Source organism: Neovison vison, chromosome 3 (genome assembly GCF_020171115.1).
Source record: "Neovison vison isolate M4711 chromosome 3, ASM_NN_V1, whole genome shotgun sequence".
NCBI lineage: Eukaryota > Metazoa > Chordata > Mammalia > Carnivora > Mustelidae > Neogale > Neogale vison.
In genome coordinates this window covers 172,735,127-172,762,020 of record NC_058093.1, presented here as the reverse complement: position 1 = coordinate 172,762,020, position 26,894 = coordinate 172,735,127, and the positions used below count along the sequence as shown (strand labels likewise).

The following is a 26,894-nucleotide window of genomic DNA, read 5'->3' as shown; positions in this document are numbered from 1 at the left end:
CTGAAGTTGTATCTGTGTGTTCAGAACATTGTTCTTATGCAGGTCGAGTGCTGCTTTCTTCCTCCACCCAAATAAACTGCACAGTAGTATAGACTCACAGAGACAAGTCCACAGCAAACCCAGATTAAAGAATCCCCTCTGGTAGGAACACAGAAGGGAACCAGCTGGGGCCACCAAGAGACAAAGGATCCCAGTGCAGTGAGTGCAGTGAGTGTTGAAAATAGTCAGTGGGGATTTTAACCAGCTGAGATGGCCAGGATCAGGGAATGCCCATTGTTATCTTAGTACGTAAAATTTCAGCGTGCTCTAATGATTTAATATTTTCTTAATTTTCATGTTCTTTTAAGCAGTAGAATTATTTTTGCATACCAGAACTTTGGAGAAATTAATTCCATCCAAAGACAAGATGAACAACTAAAACTGAGAGTAGTCGCCTTTTTCTTTGGCATATCTTCTTGATGAGAAGAGCAAGAAATAAAAATAAGAAATAAAACATTTAGAAATAAAATTCTATGTTAAAAAAACATCAAAGGATAAGAACATACAAGCGGGGGGTGCCTGGATGGCTCAGTCAGTTAGGCATCTACCTTCAGCTCAGTTTATGATCCTGGGGTCCTGGGATGGCGCCCCATGTCTGGAAGCCTGCTTCTCTGTTTCCCTCTGCCCCTTCCCACTTCTCGGGTGTTCTCTCTCTCAAATAAATAAAGTCTTAAAAAAAAAAAAAGTACAAGCCAGATGAATTGTTCTCTCCAAACAAACAGGCAGTGTAAATTGGGCATTGGTTTGCGTACTAGGTTATCTTTACTATACCTGGTCATTTCAGATTTCCCTGATCATTATCAGTTTGATGTGATATTCAGGCTGATTAGCTGCTGCTTGGAGTGAAAGATGGTGGCCACTTCCCATCTTTGCCGAAAGGCCTTTGGCACTGGTGCTCATAAGGTATTATGGACTTGGTGTGTATGTTCTTGGTTTTATTCCCCTTCAAGACCCTTGGGTGGAAGAAAAAATGCTGCTTCCCCTTTAAAGGTTTTAGAGTAATGGCCTCAGAAGACATGATGTTTCTCTTTAATCCCAAGGAGGGGAACAGAGGCTAGTGCTCCGTTTCCCTTAAGCCCATCTGGCTCCTATAGCCTTCAATAAAAAGAACGGGGCACAAATGGCAACAATCAGGCTGCTTGAAGTCCTTGGCCATCCAAGAAGTTTCCTCTCCAGGGATGTTTCAACTTAGTTATTTCCATGGAAGTTGTTCACAACTGAGGCACAGCCTCTGGTGCTCCCAAACTTCAGGTCAGTCATCTTTAGGGAACACAGGGATTCCCAACCACCACTGGCTGTATTCTAGAACTCAGTGTGTTAAAAAATAAGAAGAGTTACTGATGCCTTCTAACTTCTTGTTCACATTAAGAGTCAGCTTTATTATTTAAGCAGACATGAATCTGTCAGAGCAACTGTTAGTACTCCAGGTGGGCCCTGCTGATGTCCATCTTTTATTGTGAAGTTGAAAAAATGTGATGGATTTGTTTATGATTTATTAGAATATATTTAACCCTGTATAACCCTGTATAACTGTGATAAAGAAATTATCAAGGAAACAGGAAGAGACCTTTCTCAGACCACCTTTTTCTTAGAGCTTCTGACCGTTTTTAGATTCCCATGCCACTGTGCATGTTTTTGAAAAAACAAAACAAAACATGAAGGCTAAACCACAAGCTAGTGAAATATTTATCTATATTAGGTAGAAGAGATATGGGGGATGAGATGAGTATAACTTTTTATAGAGTTTTAACTTCCAATCCTTATAAATGAATTATGAATTAAAAATTAAAGTGGGAAAAATTAATATGGAAAGCAAACAAAAATAAATGAACTTTACTGCATATCAAATTAATAATATAGCCGTACACCAAGAAGAATTAATTCAAGTATTTTTAACACAGTTTTCTTATTGTAAACTCTCAATGTGATCTATCCTAAGAACACAAAAAACTTGAAAATGAATTTAAAATTTTCGTCTGTATATTGCTGAGAGTGGTATTGATAATTTTAAAACTATTTCTTGTATATCACAGGGTAGAGCAAATGAGTAAATATTTTAATGTTGCCAAACACCAGGGTTCTCACATGAAAGAAGGGAGCCTTAAATGTGGAATGGGGAAAAGAAATACTCTTTTTAGATTTAAATTGGATGTAAGTATGAACTCATAATTTGAAAAAAATTAAAAATGTTTCCTAAGTCTGTGCACTAAAATATCTTAAAAATAGTAACATTTCAGGGACACCTGGATGGTTCGTTGGTTAAGCCTCTGCCTTTGGCTCAGTTCATGACCCCAGGGTCCTGGGATTGAGTCCTACACCAGGCTCCTTGCTCAGTGGAGAGCCCACTTCTCCCTCTGCCTATTGCTATCCCTGCTTGTGCTTTCTCTCTGACAAATAAATAAATACAATCTTTAAAAAAAAATAGTGACATCTCAGTATCAGTATGTACACTTAGTATCTAGATAGATCTTGCCTTATAAATACCAATCTCCACTGTTTCAGCTCTGAGGTGGGAACAGTCTGGAATCTTGTATCAGAAAGTGAGAAGGTACTCCAAGATCGATGCAGGCATTTCAAAAGGACATAACAGCCTGCTTAAAGGGATTTTTATGAGCCAAATTTGGTAATTCTGAGTATCAAAATGAGTGATCCTAACGGGTTGTAACCTATTGAAATCTTTTTTAAATCCGTAAGTCCATAGGTAATACTTAAAAAAAAAATCAAAAGGATAGGAGATGTGAGGTGTTGGGAGCAAATCCTTCTTTACAAGAGTACCAGCTAATAAATGTAGGAAAATATATAGGATTTAGAAAATCTTTATTTTGCATTACCAATGTATTACTGATTATGACAAGTATCAAGAGATACTAAAACATTACATAGAGGTACTCAGGTGACTTCGACCAACCAAAATCAAGAGCAGCTGACTCTTGATTTGGGCTCAGGTCATGATCTCAGTGTCTTGGGATCAAGCCACACCTGGGACTCCAAGACTCAATGGGGACTCTGTTTGAGGATTATCTCTCTCTCCCTCTGCCCCTCCCCCAACATGTCATCCCACATATTAAAAATTACACCAGGGGAAATGTATCTTTACAAAGGAGAGATTTGGCAGCAGGCAATACCATAACCAAGTAATCAAACTGCCCTTTCCAGTTATAAGACAAATTGACATTATGAGCAAAGAGAAGTATACAATGTCACCTATGAGGTGTCCTTGCCAAAAATATTTAATCTGAGTCTGATCACAAGGATGCTCCCAAACAAATTCAGATTATATGGCATTTTACAAAACAATTAACTTGCATTAAAAAAAAAACAGTGAAAAGACCAAAAAGAAAAAAAAAGCAGGGGAGATCTTTTAATTATGAATAAAGAAACATGGCAACCAAGTGCAATGCTTAATTCTTGATTAGATCCTAGATCTAAAAAGAAAAAGAAAAGACACAGCCTTGGGACATTAGAATTGGTAAAACTCAAATGGGGGTTGGTATTAGAGAATATTATATCAGTGTTTGTTTAATTCCTAGGAGATAATGAAGTTATTATATAGGAAACTGCCTTTGCATTTATTAAATACATATTACAGTATTTAGAGGTGAATATTGTGATTGTTACTACCAAATTATCCAGCAATAATGATAATAAATAAAAAGTAATAAAGAGAAAAAGCAAATGCAACAAAATATTAACAACTGATAAATCTAATTGAAGGGCATTACCCTGGTCTTTTCTATAATATTCAAAATAGAAAATGACAGGGAAATAGTCACTTTTCATTGATGATATGTCATCAAATAGAATTCAATATAGTTATTAATGTTTTCAAGTAGTTTCTAAAACATGGATGGATATTTGCATTCTTTTAAGAAATTTTAAATAGTGAATAAATCAAATTTATAAAATTTATAAAAGATATTATAAATCACAATATAGTGAACATTTACATACCCATTAAAATAAGGAATACTGGAGTCTTGTTTTCCTATCTGATGTCAATGTTTTTCTTCTTTCAAAGGTAACCATTATTCTGGATTTTCTGTTTATTATTCCCTTGTTTTATTTATAGTTTTGCTAACTCCTAAACATTATATATTAATTTATATTATAATAACTATATTAATATATAAACACAATAACTCCTAAACAATACATTGCTAAATTTCACAACCTTTAGAACTTTTGTAAATGAAATCTATGCATATGTCCATAATTTACTTTCTACACTCAACATTACATCCCCGAGATTGATCCTGTTGTTATGTGTAACTGTAATTCATTCATTTTATTGCTTTTTAATATTCTATTACAAGAATATATTACACATTTTTAAACAATCAGTTTACTACTGATAGACGTTTGTTTGGTTCTATGATATAGTTCTGTTTAGGTCTTCTTTAATGTCCTTAATAGTTTCATCATTTTCTTTATAGAGATCTTATACACCTTTATTCCTAGATACTTAATATTTTTATGTTATTGCAAATGTTTTTTAAAAACATGTATACTTCTTAATTGCTTATAGCTAGTGTATAGAAATGTAGTTGATTTTTATAAATTGATATTGACTCTATTAACTTAACCAAATTCTTTTTTTTTTAAAGATTTTATTCATTTATTTGACAGAGATCACAAGTAGGCAGAGAGGCAGGCAGAGGTGGGGGGGAGCAGGCTCCCTGCTGAGTAGAGAGCCTGATGCGGGGCTCGGGCTCAATCCCAGGACCCTGAGATTATGACTGGAGCAGGGGCAGAGGCTTAACCCACTGAGCCACCCAGGCGCCCCAACTTAACCAAATTCTTATGTTTTATTTATCTGTGGATTGTTTTGCATTTTCTACACAGACATAATATTAATAAACAATGATCATTTGTTTCTTATTTTATAGTTACAAGTGAAAAATATCAGGAAATACAATTAGGTAGGAAATACATGTTAGGTAGCACAATATGCATAGGAAAAGACACACGAAGGAATGCACAGAAATGTTCACGGTAGCTTATTTTGAGTTAAAAAATTATGGATAAATTTTTCTTTTTAATATATCTCTATACTTTCCAGTTTTTCCAAGATGAGTATCTTTCACTTTTATAACCAGGAAAGAAACAATACTTAAAAATAAAAGCAAGTCTAAAACAAACTTTAAAGGTAAGGATTACCTACTAAAAATGCCCAGTTAGAAATTAAAATGTCAAGTATCTATGATATGCCTGCTCCCCACCCAAATTCACCCCTGCAGGGCCAGATGGCCACACAGTCACATGTCATATCTAAGAGAACAACCTCTTAGAGTCATGGAACTTTGTCTTTCCATTAGGGCATGTGTGAAATTGACCTGTCAAAGGTCTTTATGCAATTGTTCTGAAATGTAGTCAACTCTTAATCATCCATAGGAAATATTTTTATTCTTTATGAATTACTTATGGTCTTTTCTAGTAAGTTACCGTTAACTTGCACTGCTTATTTCCTAGGGATAAACTTAGGAAACATAGACTTATTTTCAACTGGCACTCTTCTCCCTATTATACAGATTAAGGAAACAGAAACACGCAGAGATTAAGTCGGTTCTCTATTTCTCTGCTTACTTCCTCTATCACCTTCTCCCATAGTATGTCCTTGTCTTTCATTGTGACACTTGTCAAAATTATCCGTCTTCTCCTTCATAAGCTCCATGAGGTTAAGACCTCTGTCCTGCTTTCCTGTGCATCTCGATGACTAGCACAATACCTCACATGGTGCCTGATATGATCAGTAAACCACTATGGAATGTTGAATGAATTTTACAGGCAATCCACTTTCAAAAAAATCAGGATACCTGCCACATTACATGTGTGACTGGCTTCAGGTATAGTCACAGTAACATTTGCTACATTTGGGTGGAAATTGAAAACAATGTCTGGGTAAAATCTTCTCATGAAAAATGTTTGAAAGCAAAATGATCTTTCTGTTCACTTTTTCTTATATAATGAATTTTCCGTATAGTAAAACATTCTTGCTGTTTTCTTTTATACCACTTAGAACGATTACTATTACAGTGTCTAGATGTTAATTGCATATAGTTTTTATTGAGCTGATTTTATCTGAAAAGAAAAGCTAGATAAAACTAAGTCAACATAACTCTATAAAAGTCTCTTAAATTAACTTGTTTCTTTTTAATTTTTTTTCCACATAGTTGTGGCTGGTGGGGATTTTGCAGATATTGGATGCTGAATAGATACCCTCTAGCTTTGGGAGCCCAGGCTGATTCTCAAGGCCTCCATAACACATCTAACCCCCAAATTAGCCTTCTGGTTCCTTCTCCTTCTTGAAGAGCTGTGGGCTTGAGTCACAAGGCTCTCATTTCAAGAGGGCGGGTGGATAGTCCTTCCCCCCATGCAGCTAAAGGTCTAGAAGAGGAGGTTGCCCTTGGTTGGGGGTTTTTTCCTCTAGCTTCATTGAGATATAATTGCCATATAACATTGTGTAAGTTTAAGGTGTACAGTGTACACCTTGAGGATGTGCTTCTTTATATTGTAAAATGTTTATACAATACGGTTAGTTGACACATCCTTCACCTCACATATTTATCATTTTGTCTCTTCATTTGGAAGGGGGATTTTGTGTTTTAACTGATTATCCCAACAACGCCTTCCTGTGCCTCAAAATTTTTAGATGTTTGAGTATAGAAGTAATTATATTCTAGACAGAGATAATGATATAGTACAGAAGTTTCCATTTCTAATATTTTGAGAATATAGTAATCTTGGGTAATTCTGTTCATTTTATTAATTTGGGACAAACTCCAACATTCATTGAGGACTGCCCATACTCTAGATATTATGCAAAACTCTCACTATATAAAATGAGTAAAATATTACCTAAAAAAACTCCCAGTCTACTTATGGTATATTTGGACATCTCATGTTATTTTCCTTTCTCTTTTATATGTTTTGTTGCTAAATTTGGGGGTAAAGAAGGCTTATGTGATTATATTAATCTGGTCAAGAGCTATAGCTCTGAGTTGCCTATGGGAACTGTCAGTAGTAACATTTCAATACAAATAGAATTTAATTAGTCATAGCCTTCATACATTTGACCGCTTCTACTTAGTGTATGAAGTTGTTCATTCCCTGTTGCACTTTGTGTGAGGTGTAGGAGGTGGGGTGGGGAGGGGGGCCTAAGGAAAAAGAAATCTGATATTTCCTCATCAACTTTCTGGTGGGGGATATACAAGAGAAGTATCTGCTCTGTAAAAACCGATACATACGTCTACTACCTGGTATATCAGTTGACATTGAACTTCAGTTTATTTCATGTATATATATGTATGTGTGAAAAGATAAACACCTTTTTTCTTCTTGGCAGGTGTCCTTGTAGACTTGGGTCTGGAGGAAAATGGGACGGCTTATCAGAGAGCAGAGAAATATGTTGTTCGTCTAGACAATGAGATTCAAACCAAGTTTGAAGTTTTTATGAGAAGGGTAAAACAGAACCCGTACACACTGTTTGTGCTGGTTCATGACAACTCCCATGTGGAACTAACGAGGTGATTGCTTCAGAGTGAGCAAATATAGCTTTTCTTCTAGCACAGCAATGGTTTTTTCATAAATTCCCAAAAATCCCAGAGACCCTAACACTTGACATCTTCTTACTGGTAACTTATTCCTATTCCTTCCCTGTGCTCTCAACTTTCCCAACCAATTTAGTGTTGATTTCATTTTAACTATATTGTGAGTGAATTTAGAAATCCCTGTTAAAGGGGACTTGGGTGGCGCAGTCAGTCAAATGGCCAGCTCATGGTTTCAGCTCAGATCGTGATCTCAGGGCCATGATTTCAGGGTCATGAACTTACGATCCTGAGGCTGAGCCTGGTCTTGGCCTTGAGCTACTTGCTGCTCAGGGGAGAGTCTGCTTAAGTTTCTATCTCTCCCTCTATCTCTGACCCTCCCCCTCCTCATGGGATCCCTCTCTCTCTCTCAAATTTAAAAAAAAAATGTATCTTTTAAGAAAAAAAGGAAAGAAGAAAGGAGGGAAGGAGGTAGAGAGGGAGGGAGGGAGGAAGAAAGGAAGGGAGAGAGAGAGAGAGAGAGAAAGAAAGAAAGATACCAACCCATTAAAATGTTGTCTTCAGGGTATTGTAGAACTCAGCTGTCTCAGAGAAAGGGCAACAGCAGGAGGGTTGATGTTCATGAGCTCCCAGAAGGGTCATGTGCTTTCCTTTCTCCACTCTTCTTCCTTCCCAGTCCTTTTCCCCTTTCCCCGCCTTCCTCTTCTCTTATCTCCTCTTCTCCTGTTGCTCCTCTTCCTTGCCTTTCTCTCTACCTGGATACCTTGAACAGTAGTAAAGATACCACTTAAAGATCTGAGAGCCGGGGTGCCTGCTGTCAGAAAAGCGTATGATTCTTGATCTTGACTTTATGAGTTTGAGCCCCATGTTGAGTATAGAGATTACTTTAAATAAATAAATAAATAAATAAACTCTAAAAATTAAAAAAAAAATGTTAGAGCAAATCTGAAACTTTCCCCAATTTACCAGTTTAAACAAGAGAATATCCTATTCCTCAGGTGGGTTTACAGTGAAAGAATAGTAAATGTGGCATGCTGGAGCCAGTTTAGCTTCCAGACCAAATTACCGTAATTATCTGTTAGGGTGTATCTTTCATCTTATGGATTAAAAAGGCAAGTTCGGGCATCATCGAGTGTTCGTAGGTTTTCCTTCCTTTGGACACACTGAGGTTAAGCATATGAAAGATTTGGGGTCTATTGTAGAAATATCAGAATTGCAAAGCACTTGTTCAGAAGCCAGAATGTGTTTGGAATTCTACAATCTGAACTCTAAAGCCATATGCAGGCATAAATAAGATCTTGTATAGCATGTTAGAAAGAAAGAAGGAAAGAAAGAAAGTAAGTGAGGGAGGGATGGAGGAAGGAAGGAAGTCAAGAAGAAGAAAAAAAGGAGTTTGAAAGGGAGGGAGGGAAGGAAGAAAGGAAGGGAAGAAAAAAGGAAAGAAAGAAGAAGGAAGGAGGAAAAAGAAAGAAAAAAGAGAGGAAGGGAGGGAGGGGGAGAGGGAGGAAGGGAAGGAGTGAGAAATAGGAAGAAAGTAAGAAAAGTAAAAGAAAAAGGAAGGAAGGGAGGGAGGGAGGGAGGGAGGAAGGTTGCCAGATGATGTTCAGTTTCTCCTAGTCTTCTCTGAGAAAAAATAGCTCAGTCACCTGATGTACCTCATCTTTGAAAGTTTGGGGTAATACCTCTGAGGATGTATATTGGATCACTCTATATTTAATTCCCCAGAGCACTGAGATTATTTCTTTGACAAAAAAAAAAAAATGTGGTTTTGAGGCTGCATAGCAACCTAGTACATCCAAACTGAACAGAACTGAAAATGATTCAGATATAAAAATTTTGGTCATAGGGAGGAAGGGGTTAAGTGGCCCCTCTGTAGCCTCCCCATAGTCTAACATGCTCAAGGAAGGAAAGAAAGTGACGTTAGCACAGAGGGGATCCCTCGCAGTTGGGGGCTTCTCTGGGATACCAGTCATTTCCATATGAGCATCCTGATTTGATGGAGAAGCCTCGTTCAGATGAGCTTTCAGACCAAAGTGATACATCTTAGCTATAGATTTATGTATCCTTGACCTGTAGAACTGAGTTACACTTTGAGGTATAACAGAGGCAGACTGAAACAGGAAAAAAATATCAGATCTGTCTGAAAGTGGTAAAAAGGAGTGTAATTATTGCTCTTTCAAATTAAGCGTTGGTTGCCTCTACTCCTGCTCCCAATTAAAAAGAACTAGAAAAACAAAAATGAAAACATTAGCTCCACTTTGATGTCTGCTTCTGTATCTAGTCCCTTCAGTTAGGAGGTATTAACATGACTTTCAATATTTCTCCAGTGTCATTTCGGGTTCTTTGTCACATGGCGAACCCAGTCATGGATTGGCTGATAGAGTCATTAACTGCAGAGAAGTCCTGGAAGCTTTCAATCTGCTGGTGCTCCAGGTTAGCTCCTTCCCATACACACTACAGACCCAACAGTCTCGAATCAGCTCCAGCAATGAAGTTCACTGGATACAGCTGGACAGCATGGTGAGTCTCTGTTCTGCTCTCTGAGGCACAGCCCCAGTTCTCCCTAGGGAACTGAGCCTCAGTTCCCCAGGGAGCAGAATCTTGTAATAAAATATTGTCATGGTTCTGTAAAATAACACGAGACTTCAAAAATCTAACATTTATCTCCTAAAAGTTCCGTATAATTATAATTATTATAAGTCTAAAGTGATTAGTGTCCTATATCAATCTGATTATGTTCTTTTTTTAGGTTATCATGCAGATACAGAATTATCCATCCTATATAGTTCCACCCCCAAAATGTGATACTGTTTTATATAGTCACCAATAATTTCAGTGGCACCTTGGTGGCTCAGTCAGTTGAGCATCTGCCTTTGGCTCAGGTTGTGATCCCAGGGTCCTGGGATCAAGCTCCCTCCCTGTTCATGCTCGCTCTATCTCTCTTTCTCTCTCTCTCTCTCTCTACTTCTGTTTCTCTGTCTCTCTCTCTCTCAAATAAATAAATAAAATCCGTAAAAAAATAAAATAAATGATGAATTTCAGTCTGAAATTTAGAAATTTTGTTGTCCTTTTGGATAGCTCTTCTGTCATGTTTCAGTCTTACTGATCTGTAACTGTAAATTACGCTTATGTTCCCCAGCAACTGGATTTTTAAAAAAGACTTTATTTATTTGACAGAAAGAGAGAGATCACAAGTAGGCAGAGCAGCAGGCAGAGAGGGGATGGGAAGCAGGCTCCCCGCTGAGCAGAGAGCCCGATCCCAGGACCCTGGGATCATGACCTGGGCCAAAGGCAGAGGCTGAACCCATTGGAGCTATTCAGGTGCCCCTGGATTTTTTTCTTATAATCAGTTCTTAGTCTTATGGTTGAAACAGGATTATGATACTGTTATTTTAAATTACTCAGTAGTCACACTTAATGTTTTTAGAGAAGCCATCTCAAAGTTGTACATATTCAAGACTCTATGTTTTTTTGGCTCCAATCCCTAACACATGGAAGATATTTTCTGTGACCTATATAGTGCATGATAAATATACTATCAAAGAAAAGAAATAAGTGTTTCATAAAAAATGATGAAAATTAGCCATTAAGCAATGGATTCTTTGTTTTAAAATATTGAACATTATGGGTATTTTTAAATAAACATGTTTAAGTAAAAGATGCCAGATGCGAGAATAACATTTAGGGGCACCTGGGTGGCTCAGTTGGTTCAGCATCATGTTCTCAGGGCCCTGGGATGGAACTCCACATGGGGAATCCCTGCCCAGTGGGGAGCCTGCTTCTCCCTCTCCCTCTGCCTGCTGCTCCCCCTGCTCTCTCTCACACACAAATAAATAAATAAAATCTTTTAAAAAAATAATAACACTTACTCATTTATCAACTCATTTCATTATATTATGAAGTAGGTAAGTTTTCCCTGACTTGTAGCTCTTATTTTTGAGTATTGGTTTGTCCTTTGTAGTCAAGCAAGCTCAGGTGACTGAATCATGGTGTGTTCACTATCACATAGAAATTGCTTTGAGCTCTCAATTTGTTAGTATCTTCTCTATGCCACCTTCATCAATTGGATGTCAAGTTACAGGTGAGAGTAAGAGACTAGTTCAGTTCTTTTGCCTCTCAAGTGTCGGGTACACCTGTAGATTACCCTGACATGGAATGGGATTGCCAATAAAACTTTTGAAGGGAAAAATTGTTTTTTAAGCCAACAGTTTTCCCATTAAATGTTAAGTTTTAATATATTGTTGGGGAGGGGAGAAGAGAACTATCCTAATTAACCTTGTTGGTGTCATCTTTTCCAGAAGGGATCACACCAGTGATAGGAAAAACTCATAGCTTTGGCGCTTTCCCTTCTCCTGAAATAAAATAATAGGGAAATAGGCTAAAAATAACTTTTCTTAAGAGTCATTCCTCTGTGCCTGGATGGTTCAGTCAGTGGAGCATCCAACTCTTGATTCTCAGGTCATGATATCAGGGTCGTGAGAGGGAGCCCCATATCAGTCTCCACACTCAGCATGGAGTCTGCTTGAGATTATCCTTCCTTCTCCCTCTGCCCCTCCCCCCACTCCTGCTCACTCTGTCTCCATCTCTCTTTTCTAAAATAAATAAATAAATAATTTTAAAAAGAAGTCATTGCTATGATTATGGTTGCTTTTTAAGGCACAATAATGGTACTATGGGTATATTTTTTAAGGGGTTCTTATTTGAGAGGCATCTAGTGAAGTATTTATGAATCAAAGATTGATACCTAGGATTGAATTAAAATAATTGAGGGGTAGAGAGTTATTATACTCTAATTAAGGTTTTTAAAAAGTCATCACTATGAAATTGAGATCAGCATAGAAGAAAGATAGAAACTTTGAATCTAATTTATAACAACATTCTTACACATTAGGTAAGAAACTCCTAACTATTAGCCTCCTTTTATTATCTTGAGGTCAATGTCCTCAAAAAGGAAAAATTGAGAAAAGCAGAGTAATTCAATTAAAAAAATACTGAGCACTTGTGGGCTTGTGTTAGACCTTTTCAAGAACACACAGAGAGAGCTAACTGCTTAAGGGAGAAAGCAAAGTACATATGAAGGTCACTATTATGAAAGTAGAATAAGATATACATAGAGAAAATAGTTTGGTGGTTACCAGAGGCAGGAGTGGGATGGGTGAAAGGCTGAAAGGGGTCAAAAGGTACAAACTTCCAGTTATAAAATAAGTAATTCCTGGAGATACAGTTAATATTGTATGGCATATTTGAAAATGACTACAAGAGTAGATCTTACAAGTACACATCACCAGAAAAAAAATTATAATATATGGGCTGAGAGACTTATTCTGATGATCATTTTACAATATATATGAAGGCATACCTCATTTTATTATGTTTTGCTTTATTGCACTTTGCAGATATTTCATTTTTTACAGATTAAAGATTTGTGGCAACCCTGCATCAAGCAAGTCTGTTGGCACCATTTTTCCAACAGCATTTGCTCATTTCATGTCTTTGTGTTACATTTTGGTAATTCTCACAATATTTCAAACTTTTTCATTATTATATTTATTATGGTGATCTATGATCATTGATCTTTGATGTTACTGTTGTAAACACATTAGTAGATTTATCATTGCGGCATAATGCCACATCCATATAAGAATGTGAACTAAATAGCACAGCTCATTGACAATGCACTTGGTCACCCAAGAGCTCTGATGGAGATGCACAATGAGCTGAGTGTGGTTTCCATGCCTGCTAACACAGCATCCATTCTACAGTCCATGGATCAAGGAGTAACTTCAATTTTCAAGTCCTGTGATTTAAGAAAATACATTTTGTAAAGCTATAGTAGCAATAGATAGTGGTTCCTCTGATGGATCTAGACAAAGTTAGTTGAAAACCTTCTGGAAAGAATTCACCATTCTAGGTGATTGAGACTTTCATGATTCATAGGAAGAGGTCAAAATATCAATATTAGCAGGAGTTGGGAAGAAGTTGATTCCAAAGTCATGGATGACTTTGAAGGACTCAAGACTTCAGTGGAGGAAGTCCCTGCAGGTGTGGTGGGAATAGCAAGAGAACTAGAATTAGAAGTGGAGCATGAGGATGTGACTGAATTGTTGCAAGCCCATGATAAAGCTTGAATGGATGAGGAGTTGCTTCTTGTGGATGAGCACAGAAAGTAGTTTCTTGAGATGGAATCTACTCCTGGTGAAGATGCTGTGGAGATTGTTGAAATGAATTAATGAATAACAAAGAATTTAGAGTATTACATGAACTTAGTTGGGAAAACAGTGGCAGAGTTTGAGAGGATTGACTATAATTTTGAAAGAAGTTCTGTGGATAAAATGCTATCAAACAGTATCACATGCCACAGAGCAATCATTCACGAAGAGAAGAGTCCATGGATGTGGGAAACTTCACTGTTGTCTTGTTTTAAGAAATATCCACAGCCACCCCGCCTTCAACAACCACCCTGATCAGTCAGCCACCATCAACATCAAGACAAGACCCTCGACCCACAAAAAGATTATGATTTGCTAAAAGTTAAGATGATGGTTACAATTTTTAAGCAATAAGGTATCTTTTAATTTAAGATATGCACATTGGTTTTTTCACATAATGCTACTGTATACCTAATAGACTACAATATAGTGTAAACATAACTTTTTTATGTACTGGGAAACCAAACAATTCATTTGACTCATTTTATTGACCACGAGCTTTATTGTGGTGGTCTGGAACCAAACCCTCAAATCTCCAAGATAGCCCTATACATAAATAGAATTCTTATGCTATACACTTGAAAACTAATGCAATGTTACATGTCAAGTGCATCTCAATTTTTAACAAAATCAAGTTGTACACCTTGAATATGTAGCTTTTATTAGTAAAAACAAAACAACGAGTAGAATAAGAAAATTTTAAAAAATCAAAATGCTCTGGGGGTTGAAAGGAGGGAGAAGTCCCACCCATTTGAGAACACCAGGAAAGGCAACAGGGAGAGAGCACTGCGGATGGGCATTGCAAGAGCAGAAGGACTGGGCTCGGGCACTCCTGGCAGCAGACCATAGAAATGGAAACAGAGATTTTTCAGAGAACACTAAGGGGATGAAAAGAAACCTGGAAATATATAGATAGAGGCTTAAAGTGCCAGGCTGGCAAAGTTTACACTCATTACATAGGCATTAACAATTTTTTTCAAAAGGGCATAGTATTATTAAAAACACAGTTGAGCCTTGAACAACACAGGGGTCAGAAGCACCCACGCTTGCACAGTTGAAAATTTGCATATAACGGTGTCTCCCGCAAACTTATCTAATAGCCTCCTGTTGACTGGAAGCCTTGCCAAGAACATAAAAAGTTGATTACCATCTATTTTGTATATTATATAATTATATACCGTGTTCTTACAATAAAGTAAGCTAGAGAAAAGAAAGGGTTTCTTTTTCATAAGAAAAAGAAAATACATTTAAAGTACTGGACTGTAAAAAATCTACACAGAGGCAGAGCGACTGATGGTTCTGCAGATCTGTCTCTTGCTTCAATAGTGTTTGGATGGAAGAGACCCAGGGATACCTCTTCTCCGAGCTTCTAACCACCCTCCAACCTCTTTTCCAGTTGTAAACTCAGAACCATCTTCTCAGCCATCCTCTGGCTCCAGGACTAGACATCACCAGTTTTTGAGCTTAGGTCCTTATTGCCAATCAACCACAAGCTCCTGGATTTGTCCAAATGACTCCATCAAGGTGGAGGCCGCCCTCACCTGCCTGGTCAACTTGCATACACAGGGCTCCAATGCCTGTCTCTCCCTGGGCTTCTGTCCCAACCTCAGCCAAGTGGCTCTAGAGGGCTGAGGTTCTATTGAAGATACAAGATCAGCCCAGCAGCCATTCACTCTTCAGGACTTGCGGAAGCCTTCTCAAGATGAGTGTAAACCATGGTCCTAGAGAAGAATCTGAACTAGGGCCTTCTGGATCTGCCTGCTCTGGGTTCTCCCCACACAAACTCCCATCTCTGTGGCTTCCTGGAGAACCACTTCCTAGATGAGGAGGTGAAAATCATCAAGAAGTTGGCCCCTTGAGGGGCCCATGTGCACCCCCTTGGGTGTCCGGGCTTCTGCCTGAGCCTCTTCCTGCAACCACTAGGCAGCTTTTTAACCACCCTAGAGCCCTCTCCCAAGCCCTGCACCAAATGAAAACAATAAAGCTTTTTGCAGAAAAAAAGCAAGAAATAAAAGCAACGAAACAAAACAAACAAACAAACAAACAAACGCCAAAAGCCCCTTATGTAAGTTGGACCCATGCAGTTCAAACTTGATGTTGTTCAAGAGTCAATTATATTATCAGAATATACATATTTCATTTTCATACTAACATGGTGAATGTGAAACTTAATGAATTTTCATAAACTGAAAGCACCTGTAGAACCAGCACCGAAATGAAGAAAAAGAACATTACCACTAGCCTGGAAAACGGGCACTTCCCACAAAAGGCTGACACTCCTCTGGCCTCTTACCCCATAGGTTTCATTTGCCTAGGTTTGAACTTGATATAAATGGAATCAACCTTTTGTCTGTACTGTCATTTGCAAATATCTTCTCCCATTCCGTGGGTTGCCTCTTTGTTTTTTTGACTGTTTCCTTTGCTGTGCGGAAGCTTTTGATTTTGATGAAGTCCCAGAAGTTTATTTTCGCTTTTGTTTCCTTTGCCTTTGGAGACATATCTTGAAAGAAGTTGCTGTGGCTGATATCAAAGAAATTACTGCCTATGCTCTCCTCTAGGATTCTGATGGATTCCTGTCTCACATTGAGGTCTTTTATCCATTTTGAGTTTATCTTTGTGTACAGTGTAAGAGAATAGTCGAGTTTCATTCTTCTACATATAGCTGTCCAGTTTTCCCAGCACCATTTATTGAAGAGACTGTCTTTTTTCCACTGTATATTTTTTCCTGTTTTGTCAAAAATTAATTGACCATAGAGTTGAGGGTCCATATCTGGGCTCTCTACTCTGTTCCACTGGTCTATGTGTCTGTTTTTATGCCAGTACCATGGAATCATGCAGTATGCACTCTTTTGTATGTAGCTTCTTTTGCTCAGCATGTGAGATTTTTCTCTATTTTTCATGAGTCATAAAAGATTACACTGGGTGACCACCACAATTCACTTATCCATCCCATTCATTTATTTCAAGGACTGATGTTATTTACATTCTAGTCATGTAAATTTTAGACCCAGGTATGTATTCTTGTTGGGTGTCTATGTGGGACTGAAAGCATATGTTCAGTTCTACGAGATACCGAGATACTGAGAGGCTGCCTCTTAAAGCAGATCATTCAGGGTAGAGGTTAAGTCAAGTGATTGAACATGGGGAGAGCAGTCATCTGGCTTTTCTGATAATTCAGATTCAAATGGCTCAGTGGGTTGAGCTGCTGCCTTCGGCTCGGGCCATGATCTCGGGGTCCTGGGATCGAGTCCCGCATCGGGCTCTCTGCTCAGCAGGGAGCCTGCTTCCTCCTCTCTCTCTCTGCCTGCCTCTCTGCCTACTTGTGATCTCTCTCTGTCAAATAAATAAATAAAATCTTTAAAAAAAAAATTCAAATTAACAAATAAACCATGGTCCTAGCCAGAAAAAGTATGGGAGAAACGGTGAATTTTCTACGATTTTTTTATTGGGGAAGAGGAAACAGTCAGAGATCTCTTTGAGGTGATGCCTTTAGTTGGAACCAAGGTCAAGGGGAAGAGTGATCTGTGGGGGGCAAAGGAGGTGGACTTTGAGTTAAAGCTGAGGAGTGCACAGATGTAAATGCAAATTTGGGGTTTCTACTGGGGATTTTTGATGTAGATTTGGAATATTTCGTCAAGAGTTTCAGTGGACACTGAAGCAGCTGGTGTGGATAAAATCATTGAGGAGGGTAATGAAGAGAACGGCCAAGAGGGCTGTGGCCAAGGACTGACAGGTACAGGCCGCTGGATTTGGCCTCAGGCGTCTTTGGTGACCTTCCAGGGAGCCGAGCATTTGGCTGGTGAGAAGCAAGGACAGCGGGGAGAGGACAGGGAGAGCTGTGGGTGAGGGGACCTGGGAGGGTAGGACTTTGGGAGGAGGGGATTTTGGGTTTTTTTGTTTTTGTGGGAGAAGGGACATTTTCCCAAAAGACAAAAGGATTCAGTACAATTTGTGATTCTTGGAATACCCTGTTTCTTTCAAGTAACATCATTCAGAGCTTTGCAAAACACATTTTTATTTTTTTATTCTTTAAAAGATTTTATTCATTTGGGTGCCTGGGTGGCTCCGTTGGTTGAGCGACTGCCTCCAGCTCAAGTCATGATCCCAGATTCCAGGATGGAGTCCTGCATCGGGCTCCCAGCTCCTTGGGGAGTCCGATTCTCCCTCTGACCTTCTCCTCTTTCATGCGCTCTCTCACTCATTCTCTCTAAAATAAATGAATAAAATCTTTAAAAAAAAGATTTTATTCATTTATTTGACACATAGAGACACAATGAGAGAGGGAATGCAAGCAGAAGAAGAGGGAGAAGCAGGCCCTCGCCCCACCAAGCAGGGATCCTGATGTGGGACTTGATCCCAGGACCCCGGGATCATGACCGAGCCAAAGGCGGACACCCAATGACTGAGCCATCCAGGCACCCCTGTAAAATGTATTTTAAAGGGTGGTCCCACTGACATCTATTACAAGGTTTATAATACTTAGAAGACTGCAGTTACAGTTTAATGCAGACTTAACAGATTGGGGAAACTATTCACGTCTAATTCTTATTTTTAGTATATCTCATTCTTAATCTATAAAATCTTTATCGATTAATAAAGAAAATACTGGCTCCAGTTGGTTACAGGTTATCTGTTTAATAACACCCCCCCGCCATAACTTTGCTGAGAAAGAGAAATTAAATTGAGGACAGGTGGATGCATCCTGCCCAGTGAATTAAAATGCTGCATCAGGGAAAAACAGGACCAAAGAAGCAGGACCAAGCATGAGAAGGAAAGTGAAGATAGCAGGCACAAAAGAGAAGTCATTTCCACTGACTCTGTGCCAGCAGTCCAGATAAGGACAGAAACTCTAATGAATGGCTTTTTTTTTTTTTCATCCTGAAATGACTTATTTGACACAATTATCCAGAAGGAAGGGAGCAAATAAAAAAAAAAAAAAAAAGGCTTCCAGGACTTCAAAACCGATGCCACTCAGTGTATGCTCTAACGCTTCACTGTTTACAAGGACATACTCTGGTCCTCTGGCGCATTTATTCTCAAGTAAGATCCTGTTCCAACAACCAGGAATAACTGGTCCGGGGGGCCACAGAGAAACTAAAAGTGGCAATTAAACAGTGCTTTATTTTCTGTTATAAACCACACAGTTGCTTATCTGTTTTTCTGAGTTACTAAAAAAGCTCAGAAACAAAATGTACAAAAACTTCTTGTGTGCATTTTTGAGAGCACAAGCTACATGCCTGGCCCAATCTTACATCTCTTGCCCTTGCTGCTTCTTCCTCTGATTGCTTACTTTATTGACGCTACTAGATTACCTTTATGAAATGAGTTAGAGAGTGTTTAAAGGAAAATGTCAATACATAATTACAAATAAAAGTAAGACTAAAACACATAGGACACGTGACAGGTAGGAGGCATGACTGGGAAAAATTAATGTAGAAAAGAAGAAAGAAAGCTTGAAAAAAAAAATGAGATACATGAACTCAAAAGCTTACTTAATATTCTGGGGCTATTTATGTTTAAGGACAGCATGTCACACAACTCAGGATCCTCTGAGGGGAACTTTGTGTCATATCCCAAAATAGTTATTCATTTTGTAGTGATGTCTGAGTCATCAAGAAGGAGAATAAATACAGTGAATTCTGCTTAGGAAGGCAGAAAGGTATAGATTCCATTTTTAAATAATTTTTTTATAAAAAAATAAGATTTTCTGAATTACCATCATTAGATGATGTCAGAAAAGTTTTTTTATAATAAGAGTTTTTTAGTTTGTTGACCTCCAGAGAGTTCTGTAGAGAAGTATCAGTATAGAGAGCTGCTTTATGAGGGAAAAGTCTGACCAGTGACTATACCAGCCTAAAAATGTTATTCCTCAGAAGATGCCTGAACAAAGCAAAGAGAGAACAAACCATTTGTGAAGTTACCATCTGCCTTAAGAAAGCATGTCAACATGGGTGCATTGGTGGCTTAGTCAGTTAAGCGTCTGACTCTTGATTTTAACTCAGGTCATGATCCCAGTGTTGTGAGATCAAGCCCCAGGTCTGGCTCCATTCTGGGTTTGGAGCCTGCTTAAGATTCTCTCTCCCTCTTCCCCTCCTGCCCTCCCTCTCTAAAAAAAAACAAAACTGCACAAACAAACAAATAAAATCTCAACATTAACCACATATTAATTCATTTGAAGGGAAAAGAAATTTTGGTTTCTGCCCTGGAGATAACTGTAGAGTTCATATCAGGCTATATAATGAAACAAAAATTTTTTTCAGCCTTATTGAGGTATAATTGACATAAAATTAAAGATATTTCAATAGTTATTTTTTGTGTATTTTTAATTGATGTAAAATTAACATATGGTGTTATGTCAATTTCATAAATTATAAAGTAATGATTCAACAAATCTATTCGTTACTCACTGTTCACCATAAGTGTAGTCACCATCTGTTACCAAACGACATTATTACAAGATTATTGAGTATATTCCCTATATTGTGCTTTTTCCTCCCTGTGACTTGTGTATTTTGTAACTGGAAGTTTGTACCTCTTAATCCCTTTTATCTACTTCATCCATCTTTCCATCCCCCTCCCCTCTGGCAACCACCAGTTCGCTTGCTTACTTGATGTGTTTATTTTTGCTCTCTATAGTTAACAGTCTGCTTTTTATTTCTCTTTGTTTCTTTGTTCATTTATTTTGGTTTTTTTAGATCCCACATGGAGGTGGAATCATATGGCATTTGTCTTTCTTTGTGTGACTTATCTCAGCCTTATATCCTCTAGTTTCATCTATGTGGTTGCAAATGGCAAAAACTCATTATTTTCTTGGGTTTTTGTTTAAGTTTTTATTTTCACTCCAGTTAGTGAACATACAGTGTTATATTAGTTTCAGGTATACAATATAGTGATTTAACACTTTCATAAATCGCCCTGTCCTCATCACCACTAGTGCATTCCTTAATCCCCATCACCTATTTCCCCCGCCCCTCCACCCACCTCTTCTCCAATAACCATCAGTTTGTTCTCTATAAAGAGACTGTTTCTTGATTTGCCTGTCCCTCTCTCTTATTTTGCTTCCAAGATTTCATTCTTTTTTTGTCGTTATAAAATTGTAGGATATTTAAAGTGTACATTGTGATGATTTGAAAGGACTCCTCCCTTCTAGTTAATTGACACACCCATCATCTCATATATATATATAATATATATTATATGTGTGTGTATTATATATATATTTTTTTGGTGAGGATATTTCATTTTGACTTAGCAAATGTCAATTATATATTATAGTGTTCACAACTATAGTCAACATATTATACATTAGACCTTCAGACCTTATTCATCTTGTAGTAGACAGTTTGTACCCTTTACCAACATCTTCCTATTCCCTCCCCCCACACTTTCCCCACTCCCACTCCCGCCATCCCCCAACCCCCGCCCCTGGCAACTACTCTTCTACTCTCTGCTTCTATGAGTTTGACGATTTTTTTTAAGATTCCTCATGAGTGAAACCATGTACTATCTGTCTTTCTCTCTCTTATTTCACTTAGCATAATATCCTCAAGTTCTACCTATGTTGCCACAAATGGCAGGATTTCCTTCTTTCTCATGGCTGAATAATATTCCATCGTGTGGACATATACATACTATATCTTCTTTATCCATTCATCCGCTGACAGACACATGGCTGCTTCCATATCCTCGCTGTTGTGAATAATGCTCATTGAACATGGGAGTGCATTTATCGCTTCTATATCCATTTTCCTTTCCTTTGAATAAATATCCAGAAGTGGAATTCCTGGATCAACTTTTAATTTTTTTGAGGGACCTCCATATTGTTTCCCACAGTGGCTGTACCAATTCACACTGCCACCAACGAAGCATGAGGGTTCACTTTTCTCCACATCCTTGCCAACATTTGCTCTCATTCTTCCTTTTGATGGCAGTCATGCCAACAAGTGTGAGGTGGGCACCTGGCTGGCTCAGTCATTGGAGCGTGTGACTCCTGATCTTGGGGTCATGAATTCAAGTTCACATAGCGCCTAGAGGTTACTTAAAAAAAAAAAAAATTAACGGGTGTTTAGGTGACATCCCATTAGGTAACATAGTCACCATCTTGTACATTAGATCCTTACTCTGATTTGCATTTCCCTGATGATTAGTGGTGTTGAGTACATGTTCATATACCTGTTGGCCATTTGTATGTCTTCTTAACAAAAATGTCTCTTCAGTTCCTCAGCCCATTTTTGATTGTTTGAGGGTTTTGCTGCTGAGTTATGTGAGTTTTTTAGAAACATATTTTGGATATTAATCCCTTATCAGATGCATGATTTGCAAATATTTCTCCTATACTACATGTTGTCTTTCCATTTTATTGAGGCTTCTTTTGCTATGTAGAAGATTTTTAGTTTGATGTAGTCCCACTTGTTTCTTCCCAATTTTTTAACCTTCCAGCAAATAACATATTGCAGGGATTTCCAACCCCCCCCCCAACCACCCGACCCCTAGAAAACAAGACACATTGTATCCTCTCCTCACTGGGTTTGGCTCTGTTTTTAATCAGGAGGACATGAGCTGCCAGGAGAAGCTGTATTTTGGCCTGAATGAATACAGTAAGTCTCTACAGTGGGGAATCACAAGCCCCCTTCTGAGATGTGATGAGACTTTTGAAAAAATGGTGAACACTCTCTTGGAAAGGTAAGTAAGGACCTTCACCTTTTACTTTAGCTGTACTTGTGTGTCTAAAATAGCCAAAAGTCTCTTGTGTCACTATCACAGGGAGTTTCGTGGAGCCCCTTCTGTGCAGATGACATGCAAAGGCAGAGTGAAAATAGCCTCTCCTAAGATGACCTTTTACTGGTGTAGGTTTTCTGTGATAATCCGAGACGAACAAAGGAAACTAGCAACCCAGGGTGGGACTTAGAACCACTTGCCATGCTCTGAATCATCTCCCAAGCATGCTTTACTGCTATCACCAGGGATTAGACGGATAGAGGGATTTGCTGATTACAGACCATTTCTCTGAGCTGTGGCCTCCTCCACCGTATGCCTTACACTTTTTCATTTTTCTCTTTTCCCCTCTATCCACCACAGTCAAGTACCCTTAGATGACTCAGTAAAAACTGAACTTTACTATGAGAGATTTAGAGTGCAGACTGGAGAAAAGTAGGAGCAATTAAATCTTTGAACTGAGTTCAGCTCCTAATGAGCCTCCTCCTGTCCCTGACCTTGGGAGTTAAAGATTATGACTTTTCTGCCTCCTCTGCTTTCTTTTTTCCCCCAAGTCCTGGTCAAACTCCAGAAGAGTAAAGGGTTTTCCTATTTTTTCTCTCTGATCTTGAATCATAGACTTGAAGTGTCACAGAGACATTAGAATTTACATAACCTGGTAGAGGGTCCCTCTGGCCCCTGCTGCAGTAGTCTGTCTGACCTTCAATGATGGGGGCAGATTCTTTTTGATGAGGCACATTCTAATTTTTAGTAGCTCTTGTTCTTCAAATTAATCACAAGCCACCTTTTTACTACCCTGTTCTATAACTTTGCTAAGAAAAAAGAAACAGAAATTAAAAAATGAGGGCGGGTGGGGGGAGCCTACCAGTGAGTTATTACGTTGTACCAACGAAAAGAGCAGCCTCAGAGCAGGGTTTTATATTTTTGCAGCTGCTGGATTTAAGAAGACTTAACTGACACTGTGACATTAATCCTTCTACAGCACATGTGATCTTAGATTTCCAAAATCATCCCATGAGTCTCTCTTTTAAGTGTTTCCCACCCAGCTGCTGCAGCCACCAGCTTGGAACGTACCCTCCCTTCCGAGAGCATCACTCAGTCAGTCCTGTCAACTTCTCTTACAACTTTGGTAATACTTACAAAATAACAATTATAGTTCAGTGCAAACCGACCAGGTTGTGAAGACTGTTCACGTCTAAATTCAGACTTCTTTCAGAGTGTGAGATCTAAATGCCTATAGATCAAAGTTACCATGGGTTCTAACTTTGACTTACCTATCTGGTCCATCCAAAACCACGAAGCCTTAAACATGGATCTTGTGTGCTCACTTCTTCCAGCTCAGTCACTGAAGCTAATAACAGCTGTGATTTATTGAGTGTTTGAAGAACTGGCCCAGGGTTGAGTAAACTGGAGGATTTCTTCTCTTTTCCCCAAACTACTAAATCCTTGCAATATAAGGAGACATTATCAGAGACAAGTGATTCTAGACCCAGCTCTGTCCCTGACCGGTGGCATGGTCTTGGGCCAGTAGCCAGATTTCTGTCAGCTGCTTAATTCTCCTTCTGGTAGGAAGGGGAGGGCATCCACGGTCCTTTCCAGCTCTGAAGTATTTCAAAACCACGCTATTCATTTGATGACCCTAACTGGCATTTGACCCAGGGCTTTTCTGTGCAAGGCTGGCAGACCACTTGTTCCACTTTAAATAGAATTTTAAAGTGGAACAAAGGCAAACCACCCCATGGCGTACCCAGCTGCTAGGTGGCTGCCTGTGCTACCAGCTGGCAACCAGAAAGAAAGTTCACAGGCTGATCCTCATTTTGCCAACACCTCTTTTCTTGACCAGCACCTCCTTGTGCCTGCAAAGGGGTCCTCTTTGCCCATTTGTACTCACTTTGCCAACAGACCTGGCTTTCTGAGGAATAACTCATAAATAATTCATAAATAAATTTTCTGCCTGCTCTGTAGCTGTAAAAAGTGCCAATTTGAACAAAGTGATCCTCTTACTTGGCAGTCCAGGCGGGGTGGGGGTGGAGTACCAATGGGTGTTGGGATGAGTCAAGGACACCCCTCTTTGCCATGTTCCCTTAACTAAGCAGGGCTCTGGTGATAGGAGGCTTCGCCACTAGGGGGTGCTATTTCTCCAGTCAGCTCCAAGTTTTCTTCTGCCCCAAGGCACGTTGTATGGGAAGATACAGTTACTGCCATCTGTGGGGCTACCCTCAAATTAGTAATTACTAGTAATAATAATGATTCCTTTTATGTCTGATACCTGGCAAACATGATCCTAATGTCTCAATTTTCTTTACTGTAGTCTTAAGTATCAGAAGGATAAGCTGACAACACCACCATCCTAACTCAGTGCCACCAATAAGAGGTTAGGGTCCGGGGATGATCCGTTATGACTCTGTCAACAAATAACCTGACCAGATCAGTGCTTCTCAAAAGTTAATGTGCATACAAATCACCTGGGGATCTTGTCAGAATGTGAGTTCTGATTCAGATGTCTGGGGTGGGGGAGTTTGGTATTTCTAACAAGCTCCCAGGTGGTACTGCTCCTGGACCACAGACCACACTCAGAGAAGCTAGGGTCGCTAGAGCATCTCTAACTCTCTTTAACTTGCTGTACCTATCCCAACAGTTTCTGACTCACAGGCATTTAAAGCTCCACTTTTCCTTCTAGCGATGTGGGCTCCAAGGTCCTACTATGGCTCCAGCCCACCACTGAGCAGTAACCCCTTCCCACCATGCCGGGTCTGCATTCCTCCCACAAAGACCTTGCAGTCCCAGCTGGTCCTGCTGCCCGAGTCCTAGCTCCCTGTGTTCTGTTGAAGGTACCCCAGGCTGCACAGCATGGTTGTCCGCTGCTACCTTCTCATCCAGCAGTACTCAGAGGCTCTGATGGCTCTCACCACCATGGCGTCGCTCCGAGACCACAGCACCCCGGAGACACTCAGCATTATGGATGACCTCATCAGCTCCCCGGGAAAAACCAGAAGTGGGAGGGGACACATGCTCATTATCAGGGTGCCCTCCGTGCAGCTGGCGATGTTGGCCAAAGAGCGGCTGCAGGAGGTACGCGACAAGCTGGGGTTGCAGTACCGCTTCGAGATCATCCTCGGGAACCCTGCCTCTGAACTCAGTGTCGCAACGCACTTTGTGGCACGATTAAAGGTTAGCAATGGTCGGACACCTCTCCTTTGAAATACCATTTGTTTCTGTTTTCTAGGAACCCCACGTAGGTGGCTCAGAGGCCTGAGTTTAGTAGAGTTTTGCACATGTGTTGATTTGATCTTCGTGACAGTGTTAAGCCTAAACTAAGGGACGTGTACAGTTCCCTCCCTGGAGCCGGTTTATTAAGATTCTGTCAAACCCCCTTTTTAGCATGTGCCTGCAGTTGGTCTTCCATGCTCTCCAACTGCAGGTGCAAAAATGAGATGACCCCATTTGACCCCATGTTTATTGACCTTGGTCAAGATGCATCTAGCCCACGACCATCTGTTTTCTCAGAAAGAAAGGTAAGTTGTTTTCCCAGACCTCTGTGGGTTCGCCTTTAAGTGACTTCAGTTCACTAATTCTTTTCTGTCTACCTAGCCTGTGCGCTCAGGTCTAGAGTCGGTAGGTAAAGGATTCTGTTCCATCTTTAGTGCTCACATAGAGCTATTCCCCACCCTCTTGCCCGTGGACTCTTCAACCCCTTCTTGCTTCATTGAACTCGCTTTGTCTGCCAGCCCTGAGGCTTGCTGGTCTGACTTCTCCAAGGCTGCTGCAGGAGGATTAGAGCCTGAGCACAGGCCAACCCCTTCCCATGGCTGGTGGAACTGCTTCTCCTAAACCCCTCCTGGTAGGCATGGAGGAGGTCGGCAGACTTCCTAAATCAACTCACCTAACTCCCTACTTTATGCCCTGCTTAGGTTTTTCTGGGGACTTTTATAATCCAATCTGTCCTAGCCATTAGGAAGCATTTAATAAATTAACCGCATGTATGTGGGTACGATACCAAGCAAGTAGTATATGTCTAAGCTAGACCAGCATGGTATCTGTCCCCTGCACACTAAATATTGAGCTAAACCGAGTTAAGAAAAATGTAGTTTGGGATGCCTGGGTGGCTCAGTTAGTTAAGCATCTGCCTTCAGCTCAGGTCATGATCCCAGGGTCCTGGGATCTAGTCCCATGTTGGGCTCCTTGCTCAGTGGGGAGCCTTCTTCTCCCTCTACCTGCTGCTCCCCCTACTTGTGCTCTCTCTCTCTCTCTCTTTCTCTCACACAAATAAATAAAATCTTTTTTTTAAAAAAGAAAGAAAAGAAAAATCTAATTTCACAAATTCTATGGAAAGAAAACACATAGCCTTGGGCAATTTTCATTTTCACCCCGGGCTGCAGTTTCCTAC

At 39.5% G+C, this 26,894-nt stretch overlaps 1 protein-coding gene across 1 annotated transcript in view; it reads left to right on the top strand.

Moving 5' to 3' along the window:
- The window catches only part of GREB1L (GREB1 like retinoic acid receptor coactivator), a 272,594-nt gene that overhangs the window by 212,592 nt on the left and 33,108 nt on the right, over window positions 1-26,894 (top strand). Inside the window, exons 19-22 of the mRNA XM_044243306.1 lie at window positions 7,382-7,562; window positions 9,911-10,103; window positions 22,341-22,474; window positions 25,339-25,678. Of these exons, the coding sequence (XP_044099241.1) occupies window positions 7,382-7,562; window positions 9,911-10,103; window positions 22,341-22,474; window positions 25,339-25,678 (848 nt within the window). The remainder of the gene's footprint in view (window positions 1-7,381; window positions 7,563-9,910; window positions 10,104-22,340; window positions 22,475-25,338; window positions 25,679-26,894) is intronic.